Source organism: Bufo gargarizans, unplaced genomic scaffold, assembly GCF_014858855.1.
Source record: "Bufo gargarizans isolate SCDJY-AF-19 unplaced genomic scaffold, ASM1485885v1 original_scaffold_1067_pilon, whole genome shotgun sequence".
Taxonomy (NCBI): domain Eukaryota; kingdom Metazoa; phylum Chordata; class Amphibia; order Anura; family Bufonidae; genus Bufo; species Bufo gargarizans.
In genome coordinates, this window is record NW_025334222.1 from 52,345 (window position 1) to 71,481 (window position 19,137).

The 19,137-nt window shown below is 52.7% G+C and overlaps 1 protein-coding gene across 1 annotated transcript in view; it reads right to left on the minus strand.

Annotated features, from left to right (window-relative positions):
* The window catches only part of LOC122922928 (vasodilator-stimulated phosphoprotein-like), a 24,328-nt gene extending 10,225 nt beyond the window's left edge, over positions 1 to 14,103 (minus strand). The window contains exons 1-8 of the mRNA XM_044273696.1: positions 13,817 to 14,103; positions 4,241 to 4,409; positions 1,653 to 1,821; positions 1,517 to 1,574; positions 1,338 to 1,375; positions 847 to 1,076; positions 607 to 740; positions 141 to 217 (exon numbers count right to left, since the gene is read on the minus strand). Coding sequence (XP_044129631.1) covers positions 141 to 217; positions 607 to 740; positions 847 to 1,076; positions 1,338 to 1,375; positions 1,517 to 1,574; positions 1,653 to 1,821; positions 4,241 to 4,409; positions 13,817 to 13,821 — 880 coding nt within the window. The 5' untranslated portion in view covers positions 13,822 to 14,103. The remainder of the gene's footprint in view (positions 1 to 140; positions 218 to 606; positions 741 to 846; positions 1,077 to 1,337; positions 1,376 to 1,516; positions 1,575 to 1,652; positions 1,822 to 4,240; positions 4,410 to 13,816) is intronic.
* Between the last annotated feature and the right edge of the window lie 5,034 nt (positions 14,104 to 19,137).

Here is a 19,137-nt window from a genome sequence, read left to right on the forward strand (position 1 = left end):
ACACAAGGGCCACTTTTCAGGCATCAAGGCTTCTTTACTGTAAGAGCTGTGAATCGGTGGAGTATTCGGACTCGGGACCCGGTTGAACTTGATGGACTTATGTCATCTTTCAACCATATTAACTATGTAATGTAACTCACCAGCCTGGCTCCGCCCACTGCTGATGTCATTATCGTCCTGTGTGGCAGTGGGGGTTGGGCGATCAGTCATCTTCTTCCTATAAGACAGAAGCCAGGAGATAGGAGCTCACTCATAATGTATGGCGACCTCACCGCCCCTCCCCCCAGACACTCCCGGGGCCGGCGACCACACCGCTCCCCCCCCCCCCCCCCCCCCCCAGAAACGCCCCCCAGACACGCCCCGGGGCCGGCGACCTCACCCCCCCCCCCAGACACGCCCCAGGGCCGGCGACCTCATCACCACCCCCCCCCCCCCCCCCCAGACACGCCCCGGGGCCGGCGACCACACCGCACCCCAGACACGCCACCGGGACCTGCGACCTCACCGCCCCCCAGACACGCCACCGGGGCCGGCGACCTCACCGCCCCCCAGACACCTGCCTGACCCTCGTGGGACAGGCGGACATGAATGTGACACAGTTGTTACCTGCGGGCCAGCATCTGATTCATCTCCTGCATGAGTCCTCCACCTCCGCCGCCTGTCGATGCTCCTCCACTGGTGCGGCTAATGTCTGGTTTGGACGGCACCCCACTACTGGGAGAGGAGCCCCCCGACTCATCCTGTTGTAAAAAAGTGGGAAAAAATTGACAGCTTGTGCTAATGAAATCAGCAGAACCCCCACAATCTACCCCTCGCCCAGCCCCCTCACCCCGCCATACTTCTCACCTTTGACGCTTTCTTCAGCTTGGCGGCAGCTAATGCGGCGGCCAGGCCTCCTCCATTGGTCACAGCTCCACCTCCTGAAGGCAGAGGGGGAGCAGGGGGAGGTCCACCCCCAGGAGGAGCTGGTGGAGCCCCAGAAGGAGGTGGTGGTCCTGGTGGTGGAGGAGGTCCTGGTGGTGCAGGAGGTCCCGGCGGTGCAGGAGGTCCAGCTGATGCTGGGGTCACTGGCGCAACTAGAGGAGAAGTGAAGGGTGAGAGGCAGCCATTTTACTCTCCCCGAAACCCCACACAGAAGCTGCCCCAGTGCCTGAGACTCCCAATGTGTGAATGACAGGAGAGGATAACGCTCATCGGCCAATGGGAAATCTAAGAACACAAAATGAGGTCCACTACTAGGCATGCAGAGCCAGGGATTATCTGAAAGGTCCACTCCTGGTGGGATCTAACATTAGAGCCTAGGAGGCATGCCCGTCCAGCCCCGGCGGACCCCTTACCTGGACTCTGGATTCTGGCCTCCAGTTCTGGCTGCAGTCTGTGGACAGAGGAGATGAGTTACTGGTCAGAACAATCCGGCCCACAATCCCCACCACACAAGGGTCACAGGACCCCGGCCTTAGCTCTCATACACCAAGTATTTGGGGGAGGGGGAGATGGAGCAGGCGGCTGAACTCACTTCCTGGGTGGCTCCTGCTCTTCCACTTTGGGTCCATTCTGACTGGGCCAGGCAGCACCTGCAGAGAAGAGGCCGGACTCAGACGGTGACTGTGGAGGTCCCAGAGGGCACTCGCCCCAAACACACAGAACCTTACCTGTGTCCAGACACTCGAGCGCCTGCAATATCCCAGCAGCGAACTGTCCGGCCTCCTCCTTACTGCCAAAGTTCAGCCCCCACACCTGCCGCGCATCCCGCCACTGGTGGAAATTAGGCGTGGCCTGATTGTACTTCAATCCACGGACCAGGGGGCAATTAATAACAACCTGAAAAAGAGAGAGAGGAATCATTGAGACGTCTGCCTGGTGCAACAGAGACAGCCTGCAGGGGGCGCTGTGATGAGGGGCTGCCCACACCACCCTGCCCCCGAGACCTCCATGTCCAGAGACAGCCTGCAGGGGGCGCTGTGATGAGGATCTGCCCCCGAGTCCTCCATGTCCAGAGACAGCCTGCAGGGGGCGCTGTGATCAGGGGCTGCCCCGAGACCTCCATGTCCAGAGACAGCCTGCAGGGGGCGCTGTGATAAGGGGCTGCCCCCCAGACCTCCATGTCCAGAGACAGCCTGCAGAGGGCGCTGTGATGAGGAGCTGCCCCCACCACCCTACCCCCTGAGACCTCCATGTCCAGAGACAGCCTGCAGGGGGTGCTGTGATAAGGGGCTGCCCCCCAGACCTCCATGTCCAGAGACAGCCTGCAGAGGGCGCTGTGATGAGGAGCTGCCCCCACCACCCTACCCCCTGAGACCTCCATGTCCAGAGACAGCCTGCAGGGGGTGCTGTGATGAGGGGCTGCCCCCGAGACCTCCATGTCCTGAGACAGCCTGCAGAGGGCGCTGTGATGATGAGCTGCCCCCACCACCCTACCCCCCCCGAGACCTCCATGTCCAGAGACAGCCTGCAGGGGACGCTGGGATGAGGGGCTGCCCCCACCACCCTACCCCCGAGACCTGCCCCCCCGACACCTCCATGTCCAGACAGAGACAGCCTGCAGGGGGCGCTGTGATGAGGGGCTGCCCCCGAGACCTCCATGTCCTGAGACAGCCTGCAGGGGGAGCTGGGATGAGGGGCTGCCCTCGAGACCTCCATGTCCAGAGACAGCCTGCAGGGGGCGCTGTGATAAGGGGCTGCCCCCCAGACCTCCATGTCCAGAGACAGCCTGCAGGGGGTGCTGTGATAAGGGGCTGCCCCCCAGACCTCCACGTCCAGAGACAGCCTGCAGGGGGTGCTGTGATAAGGGGCTGCCCCCGAGACCTCCATGTCCAGAGACAGTCTGCAGAGGGCGCTGTGATGAGGAGCTGCCCCCACCACCCTACCCCCTGAGACCTCCATGTCCAGAGACAGCCTGCAGGGGGTGCTGTGATGAGGGGCTGCCCCCGAGACCTCCATGTCCAGAGACAGCCTGCAGGGGGAGCTAGGATGAGGGGCTGCCCCCACCACCCTACCCCCGAGACCTCCATGTCCAGAGACAGCCTGCAGGGGGTGCTGTGATGAGGGGCTTCCCCCAAGTCCTCCATGTCCAGAGACAGCCTGCAGAGGGCGCTGTGATGAGGGGCTGCCCCCAAGTCCTCCATGTCCAGAGACAGCCTGCAGAGGGCGCTGTGATGAGGGGCTGCCCCTACCACCCTACCCCCGAGACCTCCATGTCCAGAGACAGCCTGCAGGGGGCGCTGTGATGAGGAGCTTCCCCTGAGACCTCCATGTCCAGACACAGCCTGCAGGGGGCGCTGTGATGAGGGGCTGCCCCCGAGACCTCCATGTCCAGAGACAGCCTGCAGGGGGCGCTGTGATGAGGAGCTTCCCCTGAGACCTCCATGTCCAGACACAGCCTGCAGAGGGCGCTGTGATGAGGGGCTGCCCCCGAGACCTCCATGTCCAGAGAAAGCCTGCAGGGGGCGCTGTGATGAGGAGCTTCCCCCGAGACCTCCATGTCCAGACACAGCCTGCAGGGGGCGCAGTGAGGAGAGGCTGCCCCCAAGTCCTCCATGTCCAGAGACAGCCTGCAGGGGGTGCTGTGATGAGGGGCTGCCCCCAAGTCCTCCATGTCCAGAGACAGCCTGCAGGGGGCGCTGTGATGAGGATCTGCCCCCGAGACCTCCATGTCCAGAGACAGCCTGCAGGGGGCGCTGTGATGAGGGGCTGCTCCCCGAGACCTCCATGTCCAGAGACAGCCTGCAGGGGGCGCTGTGATGAGGGGCTGCCCCCAAGTCCTCCATGTCCAGAGACAGCCTGCAGGGGGCGCTGTGATGAGGGGCTGCCCACACCACCCTGGACTCCTCTCATTACAGTCACTCTCTCCTACAGGGCGGCCCCCTGAGCTGCGCAATCACCACCATCTGTTACAACACGTCCTTCCCGTGTCCACACAGCATGAAGATGCTCAGGAGAGTGGAGGAGGGGGGCCCCTTTAGTTCACCCTCCTGCCCCCAGGCGGGGGACACATTCCTGAAATAACTCATCCTCCTGGTCCCTGTCAGAACCACAGCCTGGAGGGTCTCCAGGGAAGGAAGACTCTCATCATCCCTGGGCTTCAGGTCTCTTATACAGTAACCCCAGCAACGCCTCAAATATCAACCCTCACCCAACGTCCTCCAGCAACAAGGTCCCCAGTGTCACCCCAAATAACATGCACGACTGCAATACCCAATACATACGTGTAACCTACGTGATGGACACACACGAGCCATACCTGTTGATCGGAGATCTTCCGCCCCACCACGCGGTAGGTCTGGGGCCCCGGGCTGTAGTACAGCTGGACTCGGCTGTGTCCGGTGGGGCCAGCCCCAGCATTGATCCACTTCTTACCGGAATCATCATACACCATGACGGTGGCCCTGGCGGCGACCACCGCTGTCTCACTGCAGAGAAGAACAAGACCATTATCACTACAACTCCCAACATTACCTGACAAACAGGAGGGTCTCCAAGACCAATGATCTGTGCCGCTGGATGAGCAGGTATGTACACGTGAACCGCCAGGTTGTCAGAACGACCCCTCCATGAAAAACCGTAGCATGCGCAGAGCAGCAGGGTGACATCATACAAGAAGCGATGACATCACACCCTGCGCAGAGCAGCAGGGTGACATCATACAAGAAGCGATGACATCACACCCTGCACAGGGCAGCACATAAGCTGACATCATACAAGAAGCGATGACATCACACCCTGCACAGGGCAGCACATAAGCTGACATCATACAAGAAGCGATGACATCACAACCTGCACAGGGCGGCACATAAGCTGACATCATACAAGAAGCGATGACATCACACCCTGCACAGGGCAGCACATAAGCTGACATCGTACAAGAAGCGATGACATCACACCCTGCACAGGGCGGCACATAAGCTGACATCGTACAAGAAGCGATGACATCACACCCTGCACAGGGCAGCACATAAGCTGACATCATACAAGAAGCGATGACATCACACCCTGCACAGGGCGGCACATAAGCTGACATCATACAAGAAGCGATGACATCACACCCTGCACAGGGCAGCACATAAGCTGACATCATACAAGAAGCGATGACATCACACCCTGCACAGGGCAGCACATAAGCTGACATCGTACAAGAAGCGATGACATCACACCCTGCACAGGGCGGCACATAAGCTGACATCATACAAGAAGCGATGACATCACACCCTGCACAGGGCAGCACATAAGCTGACATCGTACAAGAAGCGATGACATCACACCCTGCACAGGGCGGCACATAAGCTGACATCATACAAGAAGCGATGACATCACACCCTGCACAGGGCAGCACATAAGCTGACATCATACAAGAAGCGATGACATCACACCCTGCACAGGGCGGCACATAAGCTGACATCATACAAGAAGCGATGACATCACACCCTGCACAGGGCAGCACATAAGCTGACATCATACAAGAAGCGATGACATCACACCCTGCACAGGGCAGCACATAAGCTGACATCGTACAAGAAGCGATGACATCACACCCTGCACAGGGCGGCACATAAGCTGACATCATACAAGAAGCGATGACATCACACCCTGCACAGGGCAGCACATAAGCTGACATCGTACAAGAAGCGATGACATCACACCCTGCACAGGGCGGCACATAAGCCGACATCGTACAAGAAGCGATGACATCACACCCTGCACAGGGCGGCACATAAGCTGACATTGTACAAGAAGCGATGACATCACACCCTGCACAGGGCGGCACATAAGCCGACATCGTACAAGAAGCGATGACATCACACCCTGCACAGGGCGGCACATAAGCTGACATCATACAAGAAGCGATGACATCACACCCTGCACAGGGCGGCACATAAGCCGACATCATACAAGAAGCGATGACATCACACCCTGCACAGGGCGGCACATAAGCCGACATCATACAAGAAGCGATGACATCACACCCTGCACAGGGCGGCACATAAGCTGACAACGTACAAGAAGCGATGACATCACACCCTGCACAGGGCGGCACATAAGCTGACATTGTACAAGAAGCGATGACATCACACCCTGCACAGGGCAGCACATAAGCCGACATCGTACAAGAAGCGATGACATCACACCCTGCACAGGGCGGCACATAAGCCGACATCATACAAGAAGCGATGACATCACACCCTGCACAGCGCGGCACATAAGCTGACATCATACAAGAAGCGATGACATCATACAAGAAGCGATGACATCACACCCCACGTTCCCTGGATCTGTAGACCTGGCTCGTGTGATTAGTGACTGGGACCTATAAATTCGGGCTCATGCACACAGTGGTATTTTCCGCGTTTCTTTTGCAGCCCGTATGCAGAACCATTCACCGCAAAATGCGTAATGCACCACGCCAGTATCCGTGACTTGTGGACGGCAAAACACCCAACGTCCGCGAGCACGAGCCCTTATATGAGACTCAAGGTGCCAGCCTGCGGGAGTAATGGCGGACAGCGTAGGGCACTCGGCTGCGCCAAGCATTGGACGCCTCCCATATAATCTACAGCGCCAGACACAGGACAAAAATAAAAATGTGGTTTCCCCGCAGCTCCCTCTGTCCCTGCTCCCCCCGCCGTGTGTTGTGGTTTTCTCCATATAAGGCTATAAGAAGCTGATGGGAGATACCACAAAAAATGAGAGAAGGGAGGAACTAAGGACGTAACAGGAGTAACAGCAAGTCAGACACCACACGTCACTGCCCCGTCTGTCACCCGGGCGTTAGAGAGAGGGGCGTCAGGTCACCCTCACCCGGGGGTTACAGTGCGGGGCGTCAGGTCACCCTCACCCGGGGGTTACAGAGCGGGGCGTCAGGTCACCCTCACCCGGGGGTTATAGAGAGCGGGGCGTCAGGTCACCCTCACCCGGGGGTTATAGAGAGCGGGGCGTCAGGTCACCCTCACCCGGGGGTTATAGAGAGCGGGGCGTCAGGTCACCCTCACCCGGGGGTTATAGAGAGCGGGGCGTCAGGTCACCCTCACCCGGGGGTTATAGAGAGCGGGGCGTCAGGTCACCCTCACCCGGGGGTTATAGAGAGCGGGGCGTCAGGTCACCCTCACCCGGGGGTTATAGAGAGCGGGGCGTCAGGTCACCCTCACCCGGGGGTTATAGAGAGCGGCGCGTCAGGTCACCCTCACCCGGGGGTTATAGAGAGCGGCGCGTCAGGTCACCCTCACCCGGGGGTTATAGAGAGCGGCGCGTCAGGTCACCCTCACCCGGGGGTTATAGAGAGCGGCGCGTCAGGTCACCCTCACCCGGGGGTTATAGAGAGCGGCGCGTCAGGTCACCCTCACCCGGGGGTTATAGAGAGCGGCGCGTCAGGTCACCCTCACCCGGGGGTTATAGAGAGCGGCGCGTCAGGTCACCCTCACCCGGGGGTTATAGAGAGCGGCGCGTCAGGTCACCCTCACCCGGGGGTTATAGAGAGCGGCGCGTCAGGTCACCCTCACCCGGGGGTTATAGAGAGCGGCGCGTCAGGTCACCCTCACCCGGGGGTTATAGAGAGCGGCGCGTCAGGTCACCCTCACCCGGGGGTTATAGAGAGCGGCGCGTCAGGTCACCCTCACCCGGGGGTTATAGAGAGCGGCGCGTCAGGTCACCCTCACCCGGGGGTTATAGAGAGCGGCGCGTCAGGTCACCCTCACCCGGGGGTTATAGAGAGCGGCGCGTCAGGTCACCCTCACCCGGGGGTTATAGAGAGCGGCGCGTCAGGTCACCCTCACCCGGGGGTTATAGAGAGCGGCGCGTCAGGTCACCCTCACCCGGGGGTTATAGAGAGCGGCGCGTCAGGTCACCCTCACCCGGGGGTTATAGAGAGCGGCGCGTCAGGTCACCCTCACCCGGGGGTTATAGAGAGCGGCGCGTCAGGCCACCCTCACCCGGGGGTTATAGAGAGCGGCGCGTCAGGTCACCCTCACCCGGGGGTTATAGAGAGCGGCGCGTCAGGCCACCCTCACCCGGGGGTTATAGAGAGCGGCGCGTCAGGCCACCCTCACCCGGGGGTATAGAGAGCGGCGCGTCAGGTCACCCTCACCCGGGGGTTATAGAGAGCGGCGCGTCAGGTCACCCTCACCCGGGGGTTATAGAGAGCGGCGCGTCAGGTCACCCTCACCCGGGGGTTATAGAGAGCGGCGCGTCAGGTCACCCTCACCCGGGGGTTATAGAGAGCGGCGCGTCAGGTCACCCTCACCCGGGGGTTATAGAGAGCGGCGCGTCAGGTCACCCTCACCCGGGGGTTATAGAGAGCGGCGCGTCAGGTCACCCTCACCCGGGGGTTATAGAGAGCGGCGCGTCAGGTCACCCTCACCCGGGGGTTATAGAGAGCGGCGCGTCAGGTCACCCTCACCCGGGGGTTATAGAGAGCGGCGCGTCAGGTCACCCTCACCCGGGGGTTATAGAGAGCGGCGCGTCAGGTCACCCTCACCCGGGGGTTATAGAGAGCGGCGCGTCAGGTCACCCTCACCCGGGGGTTATAGAGAGCGGCGCGTCAGGTCACCCTCACCCGGGGGTTATAGAGAGCGGCGCGTCAGGTCACCCTCACCCGGGGGTTATAGAGAGCGGCGCGTCAGGTCACCCTCACCCGGGGGTTATAGAGAGCGGCGCGTCAGGTCACCCTCACCCGGGGGTTACAGTGAGGGGCGCGTCAGGTCACCCTCACCCGGGGGTTACAGTGCGGGGCGCGTCAGGTCACCCTCACCCGGGGGTTACAGTGCGGGGCGCGTCAGGTCACCCTCACCCGGGGGTTACAGTGCGGGGCGCGTCAGGTCACCCTCACCCGGGGGTTACACTGCGGGGCGCGTCAGGTCACCCTCACCCGGGGTTACACTGCGGGGCGCGTCAGGTCACCCTCACCCGGGGGTTACACTGCGGGGCGCGTCAGGTCACCCTCACCCGGGGGTTACACTGCGGGGCGCGTCAGGTCACCCTCACCCGGGGGTTACACTGCGGGGCGCGTCAGGTCACCCTCACCCGGGGGTTACACTGCGGGGCGCGTCAGGTCACCCTCACCCGGGGGTTACACTGCGGGGCGCGTCAGGTCACCCTCACCCGGGGGTTACACTGCGGGGCGTCAGGTCACCCTCACCCGGGGGTTACACTGCGGGGCGTCAGGTCACCCTCACCCGGGGGTTACACTGCGGGGCGTCAGGTCACCCTCACCCGGGGGTTACACTGCGGGGGCGTCAGGTCAATGGTAGGGATAAGTGAATTTTATATTTTGAAATTTGTTTTCAGTTTGTGTTGTTTTTTTTACTGAATTGCGCTATGGATTCTGCTACCACGGACCATAACCCGCGCAGGTACAGTACACACACACCGCGCAGGTACAGTACACACACACACCACGCAGGTACAGTACAGTACACACACACGCACCGCGCAGGTACAGTACAGTACACACACACGCACCGCGCAGGTACAGTACACACACGCACCGCGCAGGTACAGTACACACACGCACCGCGCAGGTACAGTACACACACGCACCGCGCAGGTACAGTACACACACGCACCGCGCAGGTACAGTACACACACGCACCGCGCAGGTACAGTACACACACGCACCGCGCAGGTACAGTACACACACGCACCGCGCAGGTACAGTACACACACGCACCGCGCAGGTACAGTACACACACGCACCGCGCAGGTACAGTACACACACGCACCGCGCAGGTACAGTACACACACGCACCGCGCAGGTACAGTGTGTGTATATATATATATATATATATATACACACACACACACACAGTACAGTATACCCAGACAAGTATATATATCTATACACATCTCTCACACAGTATAGTATACACACACAGTACAGTACATATATCTCTCTCTCTATCACACAGTACACAAAGTACACTACACAGTACAGTATACACATACAGTACAGCACACAGTACAATACACACACAGTATATACACACACAGTACAATACACACACAGTACAGTACACACACAGTACAGTACACACACAGTACACTATATACACACAGTACACTATATACACACAGTACAGTACACAGTACAGTACACAGTACAGTACACACACACAGTACAGTACACACACACAGTACAGTACACACACACAGTACTATACACACACAGTACAGTACACACACACAGTACAGTATATACACACACAGTACAGTATATACACACAGTACAGTATATACACACAGTACAGTATATACACACAGTACAGTACACACACAGTACAGTACACACACAGTACAGTACACACACAGTACAGTACACACACAGTACAGTACACACACAGTACAGTATATACACACAGTACACTATATACACACACAGTACACTATATACACACACAGTACACTATATACACACACAGTACAGTACACACACAGTACAGTACACACACAGTACAGTACACACACAGTACAGTACAGTATATACACACAGTACAGTATACACACAGTACAGTATACACACAGTACAGTACACACAGTACACTATATACACACAGTACAGTACACACAGTACACTATATACACACAGTACAGTACACACAGTACACTATATACACACAGTACAGTACACACACAGTACAGTACACACACAGTATACACAGTACAGTACACACACAGTACAGTACACACACAGTACAGTACACACACAGTACAGTACACTATATACACACACAGTACACACACAGTACAGTATATACACACACAGTACAGTATATACACACAGTACAGTATACACACAGTACAGTATACACACACACAGTACAGTACACTATATACACACACAGTACAGTACACACACAGTACAGTATATACACACAGTACAGTACACACACAGTACAGTATATACACACAGTACAGTACACACAGTACACTATATACACACAGTACAGTACACACACAGTACAGTACACAGTACAGTATACACACAGTACACTATATACACACAGTACAGTACACACAGTACACTATATACACAGTACAGTACACACACAGTACAGTACACAGTACAGTATACACACAGTACACTATATACACACAGTACAGTACACACAGTACACTATATACACACAGTACAGTACACACACAGTACAGTACACAGTACAGTATACACACAGTACAGTACACTATATACACACAGTACAGTATATACACACACAGTACAGTACACACACAGTACAGTACACACACAGTACAGTACACACACAGTACAGTACACACACAGTACACTATATACACACAGTACAGTACACACACAGTACAGTACACAGTACAGTATATACACACAGTACAGTACACACACAGTACAGTACACAGTACAGTATATACACACACAGTACAGTACACTATATACACACACAGTACAGTACACACACACAGTACAGTACACACAGTACAGTACACACACAGTACAGTACACACACAGTACACTATATACACACAGTACAGTACACACACAGTACACACACAGTACAGTACACTATATACACACAGTACAGTACACACAGTACACTATATACACAGTACAGTACACACACAGTACACAGTACAGTATACACACAGTACACTATATACACACAGTACAGTACACACAGTACACTATATACACACAGTACAGTACACACACAGTACAGTACAGTATACACACAGTACAGTACACTATATACACACAGTACAGTACACACACAGTACAGTACACTATATACACACAGTACAGTACACACACAGTACAGTACACACACAGTACAGTACACACACAGTACACTATATACACACAGTACAGTACACACAGTACAGTATACACACAGTACACTATATACACACAGTACAGTACACTATATACACAGTACAGTACACACAGTACAGTACACAGTACAGTATACACACAGTACACTATATACACACAGTACAGTACACACAGTACACTATATACACACAGTACAGTACACACACAGTACAGTACACAGTACAGTATACACACAGTACAGTACACTATATACACACAGTACAGTAAATACACACAGTACAGTACACACACAGTACAGTACACACACAGTACACTATATACACACAGTACAGTACACACACAGTACAGTACACAGTACACACACAGTACAGTACACACACAGTACAGTACACACACAGTACACTATATACACACAGTACAGTACACACACAGTACACTATATACACACAGTACAGTACACACACAGTACACTATATACACACAGTACAGTACACACACAGTACAGTACACAGTACACACACAGTACACACACAGTACAGTACACACACAGTACAGTACACACACAGTACACACACAGTACAGTACACACACAGTACAGTACACACACAGTACAGTACAGTACACTATATACACACACAGTACAGTACACACACAGTACAGTATATACACACAGTACAGTACACTATATACACACACAGTACAGTACACACACACAGTACAGTATATACACAGTACAGTATATACACACAGTACACTATATACACACACAGTACAGTACATACACACAGTACAGTACACACAGTACACTATATACACACAGTACAGTACACACACAGTACAGTACACAGTACAGTATACACACAGTACACTATATACACACAGTACACTATATACACACAGTACAGTACACACACAGTACAGTACACAGTACAGTACACTATATACACACACAGTACAGTACACAGTACACTATATACACACAGTACAGTACACACACAGTACAGTATATACACACAGTACACTATATACACACACAGTACAGTACACACACAGTACACTATATACACACAGTACAGTACACACAGTACACTATATACACACAGTACAGTACACACAGTACACTATATACACACAGTACAGTACACACACAGTACAGTACACTATATACACACACAGTACAGTATATACACACACAGTACAGTACACTATACACACAGTACAGTACACACACAGTACAGTACACAGTACACACACAGTACAGTACACACACAGTACAGTACACTATATACACACACAGTACAGTACACACACAGTACAGTATATACACACAGTACAGTACACTATATACACACACAGTACAGTACACACACACAGTACAGTACACACACAGTACAGTATATACACACAGTACACTATATATACACACAGTACACTATATACACACACAGTACAGTACACACACAGTACACTATATACACACAGTACAGTACACACACAGTACACTATATACACACAGTACAGTATATACACACACAGTACAGTACACACACAGTACAGTACACACACAGTACAGTACACACACAGTACACTATATACACACAGTACAGTACACACACAGTACAGTACACACACAGTACAGTACACACACAGTACACTATATACACACACAGTACAGTACACACACAGTACAGTACACACAGTACAGTACACACACAGTACAGTACACAGTACAGTACACTATATACACACACAGTACAGTACACACACAGTACAGTATACACACAGTACACACACAGTACAGTACACAGTACACTATATACACACAGTACAGTACACAGTACAGTATACACACACACAGTACACACACACACACAGTACAGTACAGTATATACACACAGTACAGTATATACACACACAGTACAGTACAGTATATACACACAGTACAGTATATACACACACAGTACAGTATATATATCTATCTCTCTATCACACAGGCTCGGGGTGTAGAGGACGCCCCCGCTCGGCTCTCACCTCATCCTGGCGGCGCCTCCTGCTGGTAGGAATGGGAGCTGCTCACCTGTGCGGCCCCTCGGCTATCAGCGCATAGCAGGAAGTAACCCCCAGCTGTCCGGAGCCGCCCGTCCGCACCAAGCGGCGCTGCCTGCACTCACCGGCTGTCTCCTGCCCCTCTCTCTCCCACCTGCTTCCTGTCCGTGTGTCTCTCTCTCTCTCTCCCTGTCTGTCTCTCCCACCTGCCCCGTCTCTCTCTCTGTCTCTGGGTCGCTATCACTTCCTCTCTCGCGGTTCAGCCTTCTCTTAAAGCGGCCACCAGCCACAGCCCCTGCTCTTAAGGCAGCAACGCCACATATCCGGGGGAGGGCAGATCTCTGAAAGTAGCCAATAGCAGAGCAGCGCACAGCTACCAATCACAGCACGGCTTTCAATTAACAGAGCCAGAAAATGACATGAAAGCTGTGCTCTAATTGGTTGCTGTGCTGTGCCAGCTTCGGGCATTAAAAAATATATTACTGCTGACAACCTGCCTGTATATCCTGTCTGAGAGGTAGTCACAGCCCCGCCCCCTGCTGATGACATCACAGATATAATGACATGTGATCAGACATGAGATCACACCCCTTATACCACAGGAACATCTATTACTGCTGACAACCTGCCTGTATATCCTGTCTGAGAGGTAGTCACAGCCCCGCCCCCTGCTGATGACATCACTGATATAATGACATGTGATCAGACATGAGATCCACACCTTATACTACAGGAACATCTATTACTGCTGACAACCTGCCTGTATATCCTGTCTGAGAGGTAGTCACAGCCCCGCCCCCTGCTGATGACATCACTGATATAATGACATGTGATCAGACATGAGATCCACCCCTTATACTACAGGAACATCTATTACTGCTGACAACCTGCCTGTATATCCTGTCTGAGAGGTTGTCACAGCCCCGCCCCCTGCTGATGACATCACTGATATAATGACATGTGATCAGACATGAGATCCACACCTTATACTACAGGAACATCTATTACTGCTGACAACCTGCCTGTATATCCTGTCTGAGAGGTAGTCACAGCCCCGCCCCCTGCTGATGACATCACTGATATAATGACATGTGATCAGACATGAGATCACACCTTATACTACAGGAACATCTATTACTGCTGACAACCTGCCTGTATATCCTGTCTGAGAGGTAGTCACAGCCCCGCCCCCTGCTGATGACATCACTGATATAATGACATGTGATCAGACATGAGATCACACACCTTATACTACAGGAACATCTATTACTGCTGACAACCTGCCTGTATATTGTGTCTGAGAGGTTGTCACAGCCCCGCCCCCTGCTGATGACATCACTGATATAATGACATGTGATCAGACATGAGATCACACCCCTTATACTACAGGAACATCTATTACTGCTGACAACCTGCCTGTATATCCTGTCTGAGAGGTAGTCACAGCCCCGCCCCCTGCTGATGACATCACTGATATAATGACATGTGATCAGACATGAGATCCACCCCTTATACTACAGGAACATCTATTACTGCTGACAACCTGCCTGTATATCCTGTCTGAGAGGTAGTCACAGCCCCGCCCCCTGTTGATGACATCACTGATATAATGACATGTGATCAGACATGAGTTCCACCCCTTATACTACAGGAACATCTATTACTGCTGACAACCTGCCTGTATATCCTGTCTGAGAGGTAGTCACAGCCCCGCCCCCTGCTGATGACATCACTGATATAATGACATGTGATCAGACATGAGATCCACCCCTTATACTACAGGAACATCTATTACTGCTGACAACCTGCCTGTATATCCTGTCTGAGAGGTAGTCACAGCCCCGCCCCCTGCTGATGACATCACTGATATAATGACATGTGATCAGACATGAGATCCACACCTTATACTACAGGAACATCTATTACTGCTGACAACCTGCCTGTATATCCTGTCTGAGAGGTAGTCACAGCCCTGCCCCCTGCTGATGACATCACTGATATACTGACATGTGATCAGACATGAGATCACACCTTATACTACAGGAGCATCTATTACTGCTGACAACCTGCCTGTGTATCCTGTCTGAGAGGTAGTCGCAGCCCCGCCCCCTGCTGATGACATCACTGATATAATGACATGTGATCAGACATGAGATCCACCCCTTATACTACAGGAACATCTATTACTGCTGACAACCTGCCTGTATATCCTGTCTGAGAGGTTGTCACAGCCCCTCCCCCTGCTGATGACATCACTGATATAATGACATGTGATCAGACATGAGATCCACACCTTATACTACAGGAACATCTATTACTGCTGACAACCTGCCTGTACATCCTGTCTGAGAGGTAGTCACAGCCCCGCCCTCTGCTGATGACATCACTGATATAATGACATGTGATCAGACATGAGATCACACACCTTATACTGCAGGAACATCTATTACTGCTGACAACCTGCCTGTATATCCTGTCTGAGAGGTTGTCACAGCCCCGCCCCCTGCTAATGACATCACTGATATACTGATATGTGATCAGACATGAGATCCACCCCTTATACCACAGGAACATCTATTACTGCTGACAACCTGCCTGTATATCCTGTCTGAGAGGTTGTCACAGCCCCGCCCCCTGCTGATGACATCACCGATATAATGACATGTGATCAGACATGAGATCCACCCCTTATACTACAGGAACATCTATTACTGCTGACAACCTGCCTGTATATCCTGTCTGAGAGGTAGTCACAGCCCCGCCCCCTGCTGATGACATCACTGATATAATGACATGTGATCAGACATGAGATCCACCCCTTATACTACAGGAACATCTATTACTGCTGACAACCTGCCTGTATATCCTGTCTGAGAGGTAGTCACAGCCCCGCCCCCTGCTGATGACATCACTGATATAATGACATGTGATCAGACATGAGATCACACACCTTATACTACAGGAACCTCTATTACTGCTGACAACCTGCCTGTATATCCTGTCTGAGAGGTAGTCACAGCCCCGCCCCCTGCTGATGACATCACTGATATAATGACATGTGATCAGACATGAGATCCACACCTTATACTACAGGAACATCTATTACTGCTGACAACCTGCCTGTATATCCTGTCTGAGAGGTAGTCACAGCCCCTCCCCCTGCTGATGACATCACTGATATAATGACATGTGATCAGACATGAGATCCACCCCTTATACTACAGGAACATCTATTACTGCTGACAACCTGCCTGTATATCCTGTCTGAGAGGTAGTCACAGCCCCTCCCCCTGCTGATGACATCACTGATATAATGACATGTGATCAGCCATGAGATCCACACCTTATACTACAGGAACATCTATTACTGCTGACAACCTGCCTGTATATCCTGTCTGAGAGGTAGTCACAGCCCCGCCCCCTGCTGATGACATCACTGATATAATGACATGTGATCAGACATGAGATCACACCTTATACTACAGGAACATCTATTACTGCTGACAACCTGCCTGTATATCCTGTCTGAGAGGTAGTCACAGCCCCGCCCCCTGCTGATGACATCACTGATATAATGACATGTGACCAGACATGAGATCCACACCTTATACTACAGGAGCATCTATTACTGCTGACAACCTGCCTGTATATCCTGTCTGAGAGGTAGTCACAGCCCCGCCCCCTGCTGATGACATCACTGATATAATGACATGTGATCAGACATGAGATCCACCCCTTATACTACAGGAACATCTATTACTGCTGACAACCTGCCTGTATATCCTGTCTGAGAGGTAGTCACAGCCCCTCCCCCTGCTGATGACATCACTGATATAATGACATGTGATCAGCCATGAGATCCACACCTTATACTACAGGAACATCTATTACTGCTGACAACCTGCCTGTATATCCTGTCTGAGAGGTAGTCACAGCCCCGCCCCCTGCTGATGACATCACTGATATAATGACATGTGATCAGACATGAGATCACACCTTATACTACAGGAACATCTATTACTGCTGACAACCTGCCTGTATATCCTGTCTGAGAGGTAGTCACAGCCCCGCCCCCTGCTGATGACATCACTGATATAATGACATGTGACCAGACATGAGATCCACACCTTATACTACAGGAGCATCTATTACTGCTGACAACCTGCCTGTATATCCTGTCTGAGAGGTAGTCACAGCCCCGCCCCCTGCTGATGACATCACTGATATAATGACATGTGATCAGACATGAGGTCACACACCTTATACTACAGGAACATCTATTACTGCTGACAACCTGCCTGTATAGCCTGTCTGAGAGGTTGTCACAGCCCCGCCCCCTGCTGATGACATCACTGATATAATGACATGTGATCAGACATGAGATCACACACCTTATACTACAGGAACATCTATTACTGCTGACAACCTGCCTGTATATCCTGTCTGAGAGGTTGTCACAGCCCCTCCCCCTGCTGATGACATCACTGATATAATGACATGTGATCAGCCATGAGATCCACACCTTATACTACAGGAACATCTATTACTGCTGCACCAGAATTTTCATGTAAAATTTAGTTTTTAAAATAATACAGACATAAAAAACGACATATGCTGCGCATTTCAAGCGCGGTCCGCGTCTTCTTCAGGCTGACTCATCACAGTCATGACCCTGAAGAAGGTGGTGAAGAATCAAAAGTAATGCAGGAAAAAATAAAGCCAAATCCAGGATAATAATCTACATAAGAAACCTCAACATAGTAAGAATACTACAAACAGATGGAAGATGACATCACAAGGGAGAGGAAGTGACATCACAAGGGAGAGGAAGTGACATCACCCCACTGCCTGATAACAAATACACAGAGGAGAATAACCAAAGGAGGAAAGAAAGGGAAAGGAATAAAATACTGGAAGGAAACACGAGAAGTAGAGGAGCGGGAGGATGAACCGGAGAGCGAGGGCAGCAACCGGCCAGACAATGCTGCCCCATGTAGAGGGAGAAGTCCACCATCCGCGAGGTAAGTGTGTGAATCAGGTGATGCTGCACCATGTAGAGGGAGAAGTCCACCACCCGCGAGGTAAGTGTGTGAATCCGGTGATGCTGCACCATGTAGAGGGAGAAGTCCACCATCCGCGAGGTAAGTGTGTGAATCAGGTGATGCTGCCACATGTAGAGGGAGAAGTCCACCATCCGCGAGGTAAGTGTGTGAATCAGGTGATGCTGCACCATGTAGAGGGAGAAGTCCACCATCCGCAAGGTAAGTGTGTGAATCAGGTGATGCTGCCACATGTAGAGGGAGAAG